Below are 16598 nucleotides of genomic sequence, written 5' to 3' on the forward strand. Positions count from 1 at the left end.
CAGAATCCGTGACCAAGGGAAAGAGACGGTGGAAGAAGATTGGAAGAAATTTAAAGTTTATCTTAAGAACTGTTGTAAAATTAATGAGTGTTAAAATGTCTTGGGTAATGCAAAATAGAATTGCAGTGACAAACAATTGGATATGAGAAAAAAGATTTAAAGAAAGTGCTATAAGTAATTGAAGTTAGGGGTTGCTGGAAAGATTTAAAACAGGGATGCAGAAAGGGGAGGTATGGGGAAGTCGTTGAAAGAAGGTTTAAGGAAAAAAAGGATAAGAAAGTATACGTGTTTATATGTTTGTTTGTTTATGTATTGTGTTGTATTGTCTTTTAATATGTGTTGAAAAACCAATAAAAAATTTATATATAAAAAAAGTTTAATATCCAAGGTGTTTTGGACTTCTTGGGTACTTCACGAAGTAGTTTCAAATACAGAAGTTCAACAGCCTGAACTGTTAAAATAAAATAAAGGATCAATATCGGAACTGATGCTTTTGGGCTAAATAAGAGTTTTGGAGCAGGACAAAAGAAAAACAGCAACCCCTGAAAACCAGAGCACAGGAAGTCAAACAAAATTGTTTAATTTGGTATTGAATAATTGTCTTCTTTAATTGTATTGTAATTTGGTATTGTATTAATGATGCTTTTATTGGATTGTTATAAATTAAAATTAATAAAAATTATTATACAATAAATAAATAAATCAGATACAGAAGTTCAATCTCTTTTTCTACATCTTTCTCTTTTCTTCTGTACCCACGACTGTGTTTGAAATTTGTATTGTTTGCTGTCCCAGGCTACCCCTGGGATGAAGGGCAGAAGAACAGGGAGATAAATAAATACTTGCACCATTGGCTCAGCTATTAAACTTTTTTTTTCTTCCACTCCTTTGCTTCCTGACCCCTCCCTCACTGAATTTGCCTGGGGGGCTCTCCTTTTTGATGCAGTCTCAATCATGATCGATGATAAAATATCATAAAACATCAGATCAAATCCCGATATAAAAGCATAATAAAACAGTAACTGTAAATTCAGCAAAATTATCTGTTACAGCCCAAACAGAAAGGTTTTTGTCACACTTTAGGGGGACGGGAATTAAGTGTCATTTGGGAGGGGGTTGGACATTTGCCTGAATATACAAGACCTTTAAAATGTGGAGCTCTGCAAGACCTTTAAAATGTTAGAGCTCTGCACTAAACATGTGAGAGTCTTGCATGTGCATCTCTCAGTCCTCCACATTTTAAGTCTTCATCTCTTCAGGCAAAGCCTGATTAGGGCTTTTATTTCCTCATTTTCAGGTCACTTTAATCTCTGGTTCACCTCCAGCTTATGAATCAGAGATTGAATCAAGTTTGGGGCTTTTATGATGAGATATGTCACCTCTGTGATGCCTATTCAGTCTTAACAATATTCCTAAATTATTGGTCTTAACAGCAGCCTGTTGGAGTGAATGCTGCATTATCTTGCATAATTCATTTTTTTATTATTACAAAACAGCAACAACCCACACACCACCACTTCTAGGTCTCTGGGAGAGAGATGCCCCCAAATGACTGGAAAAAGCCTTATATCATGTTTTATTATTCACTTTGAAATACATTTACTGGGCAGTTCAAAGGGTTTTTATCAATTTAAGCAAATCTGATCTTCTGTGGGCTGAACAGCTGAGATCTCTTGAGTTTGTATAGAAGCAGAGGAGATATAGCCATTGCTTTTTCACTCTGAGAAAGAAAAAAAAGGGAAGCAAGGATCTGATATTCCTGGTCAAACTATTGCTGATGTTAAATATGTCTTTGCAGTTAATATGTAGGCTTTAAAAAATGCAAATTGCATCACCTGGGGGAGCTAATAGTTAATGGGATCAGAGCAGGGATGGGGGGAATGGTTATTTTAACCCTTTCTTTTTGTGGTCCTGAGGAAAATCCTTCTTCTAAACCAGCAGTTGCTTTGGAAATAAGTTCCCCATTGTCTCAAAAGTTAACGCTAGCTTTACCTCTGTAAAAGTAGGCTAGTTTATACATGCCCTCACACACCTCCATCCTCCATCCGGACAAGTGAATGACTAGTTTGCTATACAGTGGTACCTCGGGTTACATACACTTCAGGTTACGTATGCTTCAGGTTACAGACTCTGCTAACCCAGAAAGAGTACCTCGGGTTAAGAACTTTGCTTCAGGATGAGAACAGAAATCACGCAGTGGTGGTGCGGTGGCCCCATTAGCTAAAGTGGTACTTCAGGTTAAGAACAGTTTCAGGTTAAGAACGGACCTCTGGAACAAATTAAGTACTTAACCTGAGGTACCACTGTAATCCCACTCACCTGTCAAACTTGGCTCATGAAGGTGTGGGGAAGATAAAGATATGGCCCACTGGTCAGATTCAGCATCCCACTCCAGTTTACCCATTTATGTGAAGGGAAGAACAAATGGGCTGTACACACTGGTGTTAAACTCATGCAGAGGATGGTTTATTAAGCCATGCAGTTCTTAGCTTATTATTCCATGCAGTTGTGGCCAGCATGGTCTCATCGCTCCAAAGGTAAAGGACGCCTGGATGTTTAAGTCCAGGCAAAGATGGCTATGGGGTTGCGGCGCTCATCTTGCTTTCAGGCTGAGGGAGCTGGCGTTTGTCCACAGACAGTTTCTGGGTCATGTGACCAGCATGTTGTTGTTTAGTGGTTTAGTCGTGTCCGACTCTTCGTGACCCCATGGACCAAAGCACGCCAGGCACTTCTGTCTTCCACAGCCTCCTGCAGTTTGGTCAAACTCATGCTGGTAGCTTCAAGAACACTGTCCAACCATCTCGTCCTCTGTTGTCCCCTTCTCCTTGTGCCCTCCATCTTTCCCAGCATCAGGGTCTTTTCCAGGGAGTCTTCTCTTCTCATGAGCTGGCCAAAGTATTGGAGCCTCAGCTTCACGATCTGTCCTTCCAGTGAGCACTCAGGGCTGACTGCCTTAAGAATGGATAGGTTTGATCTTCTTGCAGTCAATGGGACTCTCAAGAGTCTCCTCCAGCACCAGTGACCAGCATGACTAAACCGCTATTGACACACGGAGCAATAGTGACAAGTGATAAGGTGAGCTCCCGTTGCTCTGTCCCAGCTTCTGCCAACCTAGCAGTTCAAAAGCATAGCAGTGCAAGTAAATAAATAGGTACTGCTGCGGTGGGAAGGTAAATGGCATTTCCATGCGCTCTGGTGTCCGTCCCGGTGTTCCATTGTGTCAGAAGCAGTTTAGTCATGCTGGCCACATGACCCGGAAAGCTGTCTGTGGACAAACGCCGGCTCCCTCGGCCTGAAAGCAAGATAAGAACCGCACGCCATATTTGCCTTTGACCTATTTGCCTTTACTTTTACCTTTTTATAGTTCCAAATCACCCAGAAAATAAATGCAGGTTGGACAGCAAAGGATGGGGACGGAGGTACTAGCTCCCGCACAATGGACTGTTCAAGCCCATAAAAGAATGATCAAATCTTCCTGTTCGCAGCAGCTAAGTACACGAGTGAGGCAGAAAAGGACAAGGCTTAGGCAGTGAAGAAACACATCATCTTTTAATTGAACAGGAGAGAAACAGGTGCAGAAATATAATATGGCCTGCAGGTTTTTGTTTACAAGAACATCTTTCTAATGCTCTGCAGTGGTACCTTGCCAAGTTCTGCAGAGTTCCTTTTCAGTATCCCTTTGTGATAATTAGCTAGTAGCACTGTTCTAGTTTTGGAAGAAAAAAGGAGAGAATTATTTCCACGGCAAGGCCCAGCTGAGGTTGAGCATGTTGGGAGCTCTGTGGGAAGATTGCGACAATATTGTCTGGCCAAACAAAGTTGGTTCTACCGTGGACAAACCAGGCCAAATAATTTCCCCTCATATGCCCTTGCTTCACAACCAGAAGAATGGCATCTTTAGGTTGGCTTAATTGGCTTTAGGGAACTGTGGTCTGATCACTACTTCCTACCCTGAAGACTATTGTGCCAGTGAATTTCCTATCCTGAGGAGGAGAAGTGACTCCGTGTGTTTACCCCATGAGCATGTGATGTTGGTAGTGGGGTCAGAGAAGAGTGGAAATAACAACAACAACAACAATTTATTATTTATACCCCGCCCATCTGGCTGGGTTTCCCCAGCCACTCTGGGCAGCTTCCAACAGAATATTAAAATACAATAACCTATTAAACCTTAAAAGCTTCCCTAAACAGGGCTGCCCACAGATGTCTTCTAAAAGTCTGATAGTTGTTGCTCTCTTTGACATCTGGTGGGAGGGTGTTCCACAGGGCGGGTGCCACTACCGAGAAGGCCCTCTGCCCGGTTCCCTGTAACTTGGCTTCTCGCAGCGAGGGAACCGCCAGAAGGCCCTCAGCCCTGGACCTCAGTGTCCGGGCAGAACGATGGAGGTGGAGACGCTCCTTCAGGTTTATGTTTCATGTCATTTCTGAGCATCTAAACTCAACAAATTAAGGGACTGTATACGGGATGCTGTGAGTTGTGGGTAAAAATAATGGGGATCTGGGAGGTAACTGTGCTGTCGAGAAGGTAAGGACATGGTGTTTGGGTGGATTTCCATACCTGAGATGGCAACTAAAGTATAGCAAGACAGCTTGCAGAACCAGGCATTTCCCATAACCCAACCCATATAAACAAGAGACCAACAAGACTGGTTTTGTGTCAAAACAGACCACAATTTTACTGACTACAGATGAAAGAAGTTTGGCTTGGGCGTGGGGCAATCTAAATACTTCCGGCCCGCCCGCTGGAAGTGATATGTGGACAATCCAGGGAAGGGTTTGTAAGACTTACATCAAATAGGGTGACCCCCGCAGGGACTGCCGTTTGGGGGAGTGCCTTTGGCCCTGGCTCTGCCTGGGCACGCAGACATGGCCACTCCCCCCAGATCCCTTTAACGCAGCCTTTCTCAACCTGTGGGTCCCCAGATGTTGTTGAACTACAACTCCCATCACCCCTAGCTAGCAAGGCCAGAGCTCAGGGGTGATGGGAGTTGTAGTCCAACAACATCTGGGGACCCACAGGTTGAGAACCACTGCTTTAACAGGATACCCCAGAATTTGGAGGGTCAGGCGGAAACTACAACATCCTCTCCATCCAAAACAAAGGATTGCCCCTATGCCCAAGCCCAGTAGTGACATTGCTATGAGGTAGGCAAAACCACCAGATCAGAGCCAGTTAGCCTGGTGGGCAAATTCCTACCCGGCCCCTTAAGGAACGGCAACCACCATAGCCACAGCAAAGTCATTGACTATCAACTTAAACTGAGGGTGGGGAAACTTGGCGAAGGAACGAACAGGTAGTGCCCCAGGTGCAGGCAAGGGGCGGATCTGAGGGAAGCCTACCTGCTCCGTCAGCTCCGCCCCCTGGCACAGCCAAGTCCCAACCTGCATCCCCATGTGCCAAAGCAGGCTGCAGGCTAGGATCCGATTTCTGATAGGCAGTTGGAGTTTATGCCCCCTCTGCCTATCAGGAAGGGTATTGAAGTTCCAGTTCCCTCATCGGAGTCCCAGCAAAGCCTCTGCCGTCTCCCACCACACCCACCACACCAAGAGGGGTGAGAGGACTTCTTGAATCCTGAGGAGCGGAAGGAGGATATGGGAGAACAGGAGAATGTTTCAACACATGTTGTTCAGGCAGGAGCAGACAACATCTTTTGCTTGTGAAGCACGCCATCTCCATCTGATGTTGGGCTTCAGGATGCAGAGGTTGATGATAGTGCATGCTCAAAAATGGGTGGCGGCGTGCAAGCATCGGCCCATTACCGAAGACCCTCTTTCCCCAAAAGTCTCTCATGGTAGGTTGATGTTTCTCTGCCAAGCAACTGTTTCAAGGCACAGCCTCTTGAAATCAGCAGAGACACAATGTCTCCGCTAATTTCAGCAGGCAGGCTTTAAAGAGCCTGCAGCCTTCGGGGATTCGTGAGCACACTTTGTGAGCACTCGCACAGGCCCTTGAGGTTTCCTAAGCAATTGAAAGAATCCATGCAAATCCCTGATGGCTTTTGAGGCAACCAGAGGTGTGCTCCTCAGGGCTGGCTTAAGACCTTTAGAGTCGCCAAGCACTTAAAAGATTTGAGTGCCCCCATATACATCTAGTTCAAAATATAAACAATAATAAATTGTAAATATAATTTTATCCCCCCCCCCCATGAAACAAAACTTAGGGTAATCTTATGTAACACATCTGCTTCTATACTTAGTAGAGATAAGGCAGGGTTAGGCAACCTAAGGCCCAGGGGCCGGATGCGGCCCAATCGCCTTCTCAATCTGGCCTGTGGACAGTCCGGAATCAGCATGTTTTTACATGAGTAGAATGTGTCCTTTTATTTAAAATGCATCTCTGGGTTCTTTGTGGGGCCTGCCTGGTGTTTTTACATGCGTAGAATGTGTGCTTTTATTTAAAATGCATCTCTGGGTTATTTGTGGGGCATAGGAATTTGTACATCTCCCCCACCCCCAAAAAAATATAGTCTGGCCCACCACATGGTCTGAGGGACGGTGGACTGGCCCACAGCTGAAAAAGGTTGCTGACCCCTGAGATCAGGTATCCAGTCTGCCTTGTTGCATGGAGGTTCTGTTGGGATTTTTGATATACTTCCAACTGAGAAAACGAATGCTCAACTGAGCAATCTGTGACCACTAATGTTAAAAATCCGGCAATGGAAAATTTCTGTGGTGCTTCCCTTCTCTTGATGCCTTAAACACGGGCTTATTTTGCTTAATGGTTAATTCAGCCCCCTTGCTCATCCATCCCTTGTGCCATTCCCTGCCTGATCGGTGTCTTGTATGTTAAAGGGGCTTGCTAAAACAAAACAAAAAACAAAACAAAACACAGGGGCAATTTAACATGGTGAAGCTTGTGGCTCAGCAGCTAGTCATTTCTAGGCTAGAAAAGGGAGTTTTGGGGTGTGTGTGGGGGGGAATCAAGGACTGGAGCCATCCTCTACTCCAAAGTTGAACCCCAAACCAATGTTCTGCCCCGCTCAGCCTCAGTCCTCTGTGTTGGTGGAGGCAAATAAGCAGTTACAGGGCAGCAAGTGAGACCATGAGTGGAATTGGTGCAACATGGGTATGGGAATGTTCAGGGAGGCAGGAGAGAATATATTGTTTAATAATATCCTTCCTAACTTCCTAACAAGATCTATAACTTAGCAGAGTTTTACATTCCCCTTTTAAACGCACAGCAGGTAGCTGGTTGCAGGCTTGTTTAAGCATCTTAATATAAGATTCCTGGTAAAGGTAAAGGTAAAGGTACCCCTGACCGTTAGGACCAGTCGCGGACGACTCTGGGGTTGCAGCGCTCATCTCGCTCTATAGGCCAAGGGAGCCGGCGTTTGTCCGCAGACAGCTTCCGGGTCATGTGGCCAGCATGGCGAACCAGAGCAGTGCACGGAAACGCTGTTTACCTTCCCGCCAGAGTGGCACCTATTTATCTACTTGCACTTTGACGTGCTTTCGAACTGCTAGGTTGGCAGGAGCAGGGACCGAGCAACGGGAGCTCACCCTGTTGTGGGGATTTGAACCACTGACCTTCTGATCGGCAAGCCCTAGGCTCTGTGGTTTAGACCACAGTGCCACTCACATCCCAAGATTCCTGGTAAGTCCCCTTATACCACTCTTAAAAGAATAAACACACCACAATCTTGTGTAAAGTATATAAAAAGTATATAAAAGAAGTTCACGCACACATTCAGTTCACAGATGGATCCCTAAAGGCAGACTTAGTTACAAAATATATGCATGTGGATCCATCCCATATGGGAATAGTCCCTTTGTCCTCTGTTGGCTGAAATCCACCAGAGCATCTCTAGCTAAAAAGCTGCTGGTCCAATGACGGAGGAGGTCAAATACAGAGGAAAGGGAGATGGTGTGCTGCGTGCCTTGCCCTTTTGTTACCTGGGCAGGTAAGGTCACGCCCACCTCTAGTCACATGCAAAGTAAGTATGTCCCAGCCCAGGAGGAAACAGGAAGTTCTGACTGGCTGGACCAAACATCCCCTTGCATGTCCACTCTAGGAAAACAAGGAATGCTGTACAGTGGTACCTCGGGTTAAGAACTTAATTCGTTCTGAAGGTCTGTTCTTAACCTGAAACTGTTCTTAACCTGAGGTATCACTTTAGCTAATGGGGCCTCCTGCTGCCACTGCCGCACAATTTCTGTTCCCATCCTGAAGCAAAGTTCTTAACCCAAGGTACTATTTCTGGGTTAGCGGAGTCTGTAACCTGAAGCGTCTGTAACCTGAAGCGTCTGTAACCCGAGGTACCACTGTACTTGTACTTATGTATCACATCCCACAATGGGAACCCAGTAAATCTCAACATGTCTAAAATTATTCATAGCTATATAAAAAGATCAAAAGAAAGAAGTGGAGGACCCTCTTAGCACCTACTCTTTCTGTATTTTTTCTTGCCTATCTTTTTCCCCACTGTATCCACTATAAATAGATACATTTGCATGGCTGTTTTCGACAGTCTGTCAAAAGATTCTCAATTCAAACTCACACTTTTTTTTTTTTTTGCTTTCCATGTGGGTTGGTTTCAGGCTTTCCCTGAGAACTTGAACTATAACTTTGGGAACTCAAAACATTTGTTTTCACCCCAGCAGCATCCTTTCGGGATAGAATACACAGAGATGAATAATAATACTGCTATTATTAATAATAATAATAATAACAGCAGTAACATTCCTCTTCCTCCTCCAACAATAAATGTCTTATCTCACGCAGAATACATGGGAGTGGCTACATTTTTATGTGGCAAACAGGGATGAGAAGGCAGGGTGAGAGACAGAATATGGACCCAAACCTGAGAGGTTCTCACAAGGGCAGAAGGCTTTCCAGAACAGATCTCAGATCCATTCTAGAAAAAGCATATGAGACAGACCTAGCTAGCACTATCTTGAGATGCCCATTGGCTGACAGAATCAACTGAAAGATAACATTTTAAAACCCTGATGCTGAAATTCAGCAATTTGATACTGAATGGGCATTTTGGTTTTTATTTGAAAGCTTCTAGTTTATTGTGATGCAGTTGGATTTGGATACTGGCGATTTCTCAAATTATTTGAGGGGAAGAGTCAATCTGAAAAGAAATTGCGAGCATAAATGACTCCATCTATAATCAGAGCTAGTCTTCCCTTTTGGGATTGGGTCCAGTAAAGAAAAGGAGGTAGGCAGGTCACAGTGACCACAAACCATTATCGACTTCTAATGTGTTTTCCTGGGTTGAAGGAAATAAAATGGTTGGGTCTATAGTTAGAACTATAGCACAAAATAAATTCCTACAGCGTCCTGGCAGAAAGATAAAATATTCCATTGGTATTTACACCCTCCCACAATCCTCCTAAAAGGAGGAACAAAATGGAACAAGACACATTTTTGGTGTGTGTGAGTGTGAAAATTGCAAGGAATGTGCATCTCTACTGAGATTTCAATTTAGTATCTTTTCTAAGAACTGAACTGACACAAAATCAACATTATGTGAAAATAAAACAAATAAAGACAAACGTGTCGTTTACACAAACTGTCATTACAGATGGCGGGTTTGGGATCTGATAGTCAAATATCCCCTCTTTCCCTATCCTTATCTAAATAAATAAATAATAAATAAACTTTTATTTATATCCCGCCCTCCCCAGCCAAAGACGAGCTCAGGCAGGCTAACATCAGATATATAACATTGGTATAAAATCAAACAATAATTAAATTACCTCCTAAAAACAGGTCAGAAATCAAATTAAAGTCTAATTAGATGGCTTTCTGCAGGGTTAGGGTTGGGAACAGTAAGTGCTCATTAGCCCAACTGTTTACGCTGATCTTATATAGGCTTGTGAGAATGCTGGGAGGCCTCTTTCATACTAGTTCTTAGGCCTCTTTAATACTAGTTCTTATACAAAAAGAGAAGGGGAGTGTCAGGCTGAGCCCTGACCAAAGGCCTGGTGGAACAACTCCACCATGCAGGCCCTGTGGAAAGATGTTAAATCCCGCAGGGCCCTGATCTCTTGTGGCAGAGCGTTCCACATGGCCGGGGCCAAGGCCGAAAAGGCCCTGGCCCTGGTCGAGGCCAGCCTAATCTCTCTGAGGCCCGGGATCTCCTAGGTGTTATTATTTGCAAACCGTAAGGTCCTCCGTGGGGCGTACCAGGAGAGGCGGTCCCATAGATATGAGGGTCCTAGGCCGTATAGGGCTTTAAAGGTTAAAACCAGCACCTTAAACCTGATCCTGTACCCCACCGGGAGCCAGTGCAGCTGGTATAGCATGATCTAGCCTTTTTTCTTTAGTACGTGACAGGGTTTAAGAAATTAATTACAGAATCCCATGCTTGCATAGTCAAATGGCACAGCTCAGGAAAGTTTGTATCCTTCTCAATTGTTTGAGTGAATTATGTAAAAGAAATTAATTCTTGCATGCAGTGACAGGTGGTGCCCCCTAGACCTAATAGAGCAGCTAGGAGGTCACGGGGACAATTATTATTATTATTATTATTATTATTATTATTATTATTATTATTGAAGTCACAGGGGTATGGCCAAGCTGTTCTGGTTTTCTCCCCATCTCTCTCTCTTGCAAAGCTACTGTGAACTTTGAAGATTTGCATTTTTACAAATACTTAGTGCCTAACTAAGCTATGTGCTATGGTGATAGTTATGAGATACAAAACAATCCACACACGCACACATACTTAGGGTGGTATTCAAGTCATGACCGACTCTGGGGTTGCAGCGCTCATCTCGCTTTATTGGCCGAGGGAGCTGGCATATAGCTTCCCGGTCATGTGGCCAGCATGACTAAGCCACTTCTGGTGAACCAGAGCAGCACACGGAAACACCGTTTACCTTCCCGCTGGAGTGGTACCTATTTATCTACTTGCACTTTGACATGCTTTCAAACTGCTAGGTTGGCAGGAGCAGGGACCGAGCAACGGGAGCTCACCCCGCCGCAGGGATTCAAACCGCCGACCTTCTGATTGGCAAGTCCTAGGCTTTGTGGTTTAACCCACAGCGCCACCCACATCCCGAATGACTGGGTAGGGCCATTAATTTAAACAGGCTACCTATGAGCCAGTGTGGTGTAGTGGTTAAGAGCGGTAGACTCGTAATCTGGTGAACCGGGTTCGCGTCTCCGCTCCTCCACATGCAGCTGCTGGGTGACCTTGGGCCAGTCACACTTCTCTGAAGTCTCTCAGCCTCACTCACCTCACAGAGTGTTTGTTGTGGGGGAGGAAGGGAAAGGAGATTGTTAGCCACTTTGAGACTCCTTACGGTAGTGATAAAGCGGGATATCAAATCCAAACCCCTCCTATATTGTGCTCTGATCATCATCTTATTGGTAATGATGATAACCAAGCATTCGTGCAACAATCCTGAGTTGAATGAGGATGCTATTGTGAGAGGAGGATAAGGATGGGATAACAAAAGCATTCAGCTAAATATTATACTCCTGCAACAATGATGATAACCATGATGATTTTGTTGAGACTGGTAACATCAACACATCCTCCAAAGTAAATGGGGAACTGAGCAACACATACTGTCCAATTTGCCTCGCAGCTCAGGTTCTGCAAATGTTAAAATTTGCTTGCTTGCTCGATCTTTTTAAAGAAATCTGGGAATCATGGTTCATCAGAGGGGGGCCAGCCTTCTTGCCCCCTCTCGATGTCCATGCTCTATAGCTGCCCCTGAATGCTGGTTTCTGCCACTGTCCTGAACCATCCATAGTCTTGGTGCTGAAGGATTCCCTGTCCTTCACACTTCTCCACTGTCTCCTTTACGATGGCACCATCTCTTTCAGGAGCTAAGTTATTGCTGAGGAGAGGTGATTTGTTTGAAATCCCTAGAGCTGAATGCACTCTGGCCATTAGACAATTTGACTCTGTGGCTTCCACTGATCCTTTAGGTGAATTAGTAGCCCAGATACACCATGATGATAGTCAAGGAAGAGAAAGAGAGAGAGAGAGAGAGAGAGAGAGAGAGAGAGAGAGAGAGAGAGAACCATCTCCTTCAGACTGTCGTAATACCAAGAGAAATTGCGATCTCTGAGTCAACATGAAAATTAGGCAGCACTATGTCAAAAATGACTGGAAAGATCAGAAACCAGGAAGACCAAAACTTCAATAAGGAATGGGGGAAATTTATAGTTTATCTTGGAGACCACTGTAAACAGTTAAAATCATTAGCAGGATTGCAATAATACTTGTAATGTAACAAGAACTATAGATATAAGGGAGATTAAAAAACCAGATTACCATAAAAGATGCAGTAGAAAAGGACTAATGATGGAACCCACAGAGGTGTGGAGGGAAATCAAAAGATTCATGGGAATCTTTTTTCTTTTTTGATTGTGATGTGTGGTATGAGTGTAAATTTTAATTTGTAAAACCATATATATATATAATTAGTCAGCACTAGGTAAGTATCAATTAATAATATTCAAAATAAGATATTATGAACATACACTTTAATAGTCACAATTAAGATCACAGACCCATATACATGCTCATCATATATGATATGGAGAAGTTTAAACACACACACAAACAAAACAAAACAAACCAGAAAACGAACATATTTTTTTACATGGCCACTATCATACTTGAATCTATGCCTATTCCAAGATGCCCTGTGTGATGTCAAAATTTGGTGCCTCCTGCCTCTGATGTTTCCATTCTACATCATAGTTGCAGTGCCCCTGAGGCTCTGTGCCCAGTGCAACTGAACCGGTCACACTCCCCTAAATCCATCTCGGCTCATCCCATAGCCAGAAACAGAGAATGGCCTACCATTTAGGCGTTGGGAATCTGCAGCTCTTCAAATGTTACTGGACTCCAGCTCTCCCAGCCTCAGTTAGCAGGGTCCATGGCTGGTGATTATGGGAGTTGTAGCCAACAACATCTAACTTCACTCATCCTTAACCATTGGCTTAGTTGGTTGGAGCTGGTTCCCCACTTCTTCACCCATTCATATAGATATATATTTCCAGCCCAGTGGATGAAGGACCTTCCCTGGAACCCGAAATGTTCTACATCCTAAAGTGTTTATCCATACCTTTACAGCTACATTCCCTGCTCCTCATAGTACAGTGGTACTTTGGTTACAAACTTAATTCATTCCAGAGGTCTGTTCTTAACCCAAAACTGTTCTTAACTAGAGGCGTGCTTTCACTAAGGGGCCTCCCGCTGCTGGCCCACTTCTGGCATGCGATTTCCGTTCTCATCCTGGGGCAAAGTTCGCAACCCAGGGCAAATACTTCTGGGTTAGCAGAGTTTGTAACCTGAAGCATTTGTAACCCGAAGCTTTTGTAACCTGAGGTACCACTGTAACCTCCAGCATTTTGTAAACAAAACAGGGATCCAGAGTGGGTAAAAACGTAGTGGAGAAATGATACCTACTAGAGATGGGTGTGAACAAACTACAGTGGTACCTCTGGTTACATACTTAATTCGTTCCAGAGGTCCGTTCTTAACCTGAAACTGTTCTTAACCTGAAGCACCACTTTAGCTAATGGGGCCTCCTGCTGCTGCTGCACCGCAGGAGCACGATTTCTGTTCTCATCCTGAAGCAACGTTCTTAACCCAAGGTACTATTTCTGGGTTAGCGGAGTCTGTAACCTGAAGCATATGTAACCTGAAGCATATGTAACCTGAGGTACCACTGTACTGGATCTAAACTTAGAGAAACACATGATTAATTTGATGTATTTCAACAATAGTTGATTGAAATTACCATTGAAGACTTTCGGAGACTGAGGCGGTCTGATCTGGCTCTGAAATAGGCCTCATCAAAAGACGAGTGGCTTCCCTTCAGCTTCTCTGAGAGGTTCCGATAGAGTCGCTTAGCGGCGTTGGGAGAAGACGGGGGATTGTTCTTTTTCGACTGGGAAAGCTGCAGGCTCTGCATTTGCTGAGTCATATTTCACGCGGCAGTTCCTGTGCAGAAAGCCGGTACGGCTCTAGCACCGGAATATATGTGGGGTTGAACTTGCTGAGTCAAGTCATTAGAAATATATGGAAATTCTTCGTGAAATCACCAAATTCTGCAATCAGAAGGGAAAGAAGAAATGAGGCAAAAATTATTTCCCTTTAAACATTTCGTCGGTGTTTCTACGTGAAATATCTGATCAGGATTCATTTAGAGAGGATTTGAGAGTAAACGTGGGAGTTCATAGACCTCATTGGTCAGTGCCCTGATCTCCCAGAAGCACTTGCAACAGAAAGCAAGAGGAGGCTGGTGCCAATTGATCAACCATCATTTTTAAAAGTGGCTTGAGAAAGGAACAATGGTTCAGTGGTAGCACACATGCTTGAAAGGATTAGCTAGCTGGTGACAGAGTAGACAGTACAGTACAGTACGCTGGAAGAAGCAAAGATCACCAGTGTCGAACAATGATTCTTCAACATTGACTTCATTCGACTGGTCATGTTGTGTGGATGCCTGATTATCATCTTCCAAAGCAACCACTCTATTCTAAACTTAAAAGTGGAAAGCGTAATGTTGGTGGTCAACAAAAGAGGTTTAAGGACTCTCTCAAGGCAAATCTTTAAAAATGTAGTATAAACACCAACAACTGGGAAACACTGGCCTGCAACAGCTCCAATTGGAGAACAGCCTTACCAAAGGTGTCATGGGCTTTGAAGACACTCGAACTCAGGACGAAAGGGAGAAATGTGCTAAGAGGAAGGCATGCTTGGCAAATCCACACCATGATCAGCTCCCGCCCAGAAACGAATGTCCCCACTGTGGAAGGACGCATGGATCCAGAATTGGCCTCCACAGTCACTTATGGACTCATTGTTCAAACCATGTTTATGGAAGACAATCATACTTGGCTACGAGTGATCACCAAAGAAGAAGAGAGTAAGATAGTATAGGTCAGAGCAGACAGCCCAATACTCTGACCCGTTAAGACAGTTCCTTTGTGTTTCAAATGACTTACACTGTCTGCAGCCTTTTAACAACAAATGGCAAAACCACACTTTGTTTTTTTAATGCTTGAACACATACCGTACAAATTTATTGATTGATTTATTAAATTTGTATACTGCCCTTCATCTGAAGGCCACAGGGCAGTTCATACCATATGTGTACATATGTGCACAGGCAGTACACAACATATGTGTACATGAAACAAAACCCATCTCTGGGGAAGGGTGGGCATTGCTAAAATCAAACAAACTCAAATAAAACAACACATTAGGATTTTACTTACTTGTTCATTTTTATTTTTGCAGGCACTTTCAAAGTAGCAATATTTATACTCTTAGATGAAGTGGAATAACTTGGGCCTACAATTTCGAAATGAGCACTGAAAGGTTACTACACAATTGTTGCCATTGCTGAAGTCCCGGGACATCAGAAGAAGAAATTTGGGTGGTGGGAGCATAGGAGGGAAGGAATCAGCTCTGCCCCATAGATTTCTGAAAGAGAAATAAGGGGATATTTCACAATAGTACTCTCATTCTAAATGGAGGTCATCTGAAGGACATCTTATAAACTTTGATGGAATTAGCTTTCAAGTAGAAAACCTCAGGGTTGCAGCTCAACTTTACTGTCCATCTAATTATTCAGTTATAATCTATACGTGAATATTGCATTTCCTTGAAATAACCGCAAGGATTCAGCAATAAATGGGTGGGTGGAGGATAGGCTGTATGTCTGGGTTGGTGGAGGCAACTTGCCCACCTTGCTTCTTCTGGTACAGCCTATGAAATCCCCAGCCATGCTTTGGATAATAGCCACTCAAGGAACTTTAGCATTTTTCTCACTGAACACTTCTCCCTCACTATCGAAGCAGATTGCTTCACTTTGCTCTTAATTGGTCTTTTAGTACCAACCAATCAGTTCCCCAATTTCACAAATTTCTCCTCTTTTCTGCTGTGATTGGCGTGGGGGCAGCGGAGGGGAAGGGCAGCGAAAAAGGCATTTCAGACGTGAATTGGGTCTGGTTGCAAATAGCCTCACACATTTCCTAGGTTAATGAAGTATTGTAAACAGACGGGTCCCCTAAATGACGAACATATGGCGAGAGACAGGGCCAATAATTGGGGTATACAATGAGGAGAGTACCTCATTAAATCCAATTGACAGTGTCTCCAAAGAGAATTTTCTAAAAGATGCTTCTGCTGTAAGAGTAGATGGAAGAGAGACGATTTTTGTGTGTGTGAGGTGGGGGATTTAACAGTTTTCTAGGACTCCAGTACTAAGTTATTCTTGGCTTGTTACTTAGATAGCGTAAAGCATTGGAAAGGAATCATTTCAATTCCATTTTTCTAAATTGAATTCTACAGGCTATGAAATATGTACATGTGTGTATATTTGCTTGTTTCCCTTATTTTCTGCTAATCAAAAGCCCTTAGAGCAGTGAGGGCCAAACTTGGCCCTCCAGCTGTTTTGGGACTACAACTCCCATCATCCCTAGCTAACAGGACCAGAGGTAAGAGATGATGGGAACTGTAGTCCCAAAACAGCTGGAGGGCAAAGTTTGGCCATCACTGCTATAGAGGCACTGAAGCTCCACTGCAGCCACTGGAAATCTTGTTTTCCTTGCGTGGCATTGCTTAACTTTACAATCTTGAGGACTAGAAACTTACTTTTAAACAGAGAAAGCA

At 43.8% G+C, this 16598-nt stretch overlaps 1 protein-coding gene across 4 annotated transcripts in view; it reads right to left on the minus strand.

Annotated features, from left to right (window-relative positions):
- Positions 1–16598, minus strand: part of ANKFN1 (ankyrin repeat and fibronectin type III domain containing 1) — a 271898-nt gene that overhangs the window by 104059 nt on the left and 151241 nt on the right. For all 4 annotated transcript variants that reach the window (XM_083598613.1, XM_083598612.1, XM_083598615.1 and 1 more), the window contains exons 3-4: positions 15200–15407; positions 13717–14026 (exon numbers count right to left, since the gene is read on the minus strand). In XM_083598613.1, coding sequence (XP_083454739.1) covers positions 13717–13902 — 186 coding nt within the window. In that variant the 5' untranslated portion in view covers positions 13903–14026; positions 15200–15407. The remainder of the gene's footprint in view (positions 1–13716; positions 14027–15199; positions 15408–16598) is intronic.

The sequence above is a fragment of the Podarcis filfolensis genome (assembly GCF_964270895.1).
Source record: "Podarcis filfolensis genome assembly, chromosome: 2".
NCBI classification, from domain to species: Eukaryota; Metazoa; Chordata; class Lepidosauria; order Squamata; family Lacertidae; genus Podarcis; species Podarcis filfolensis.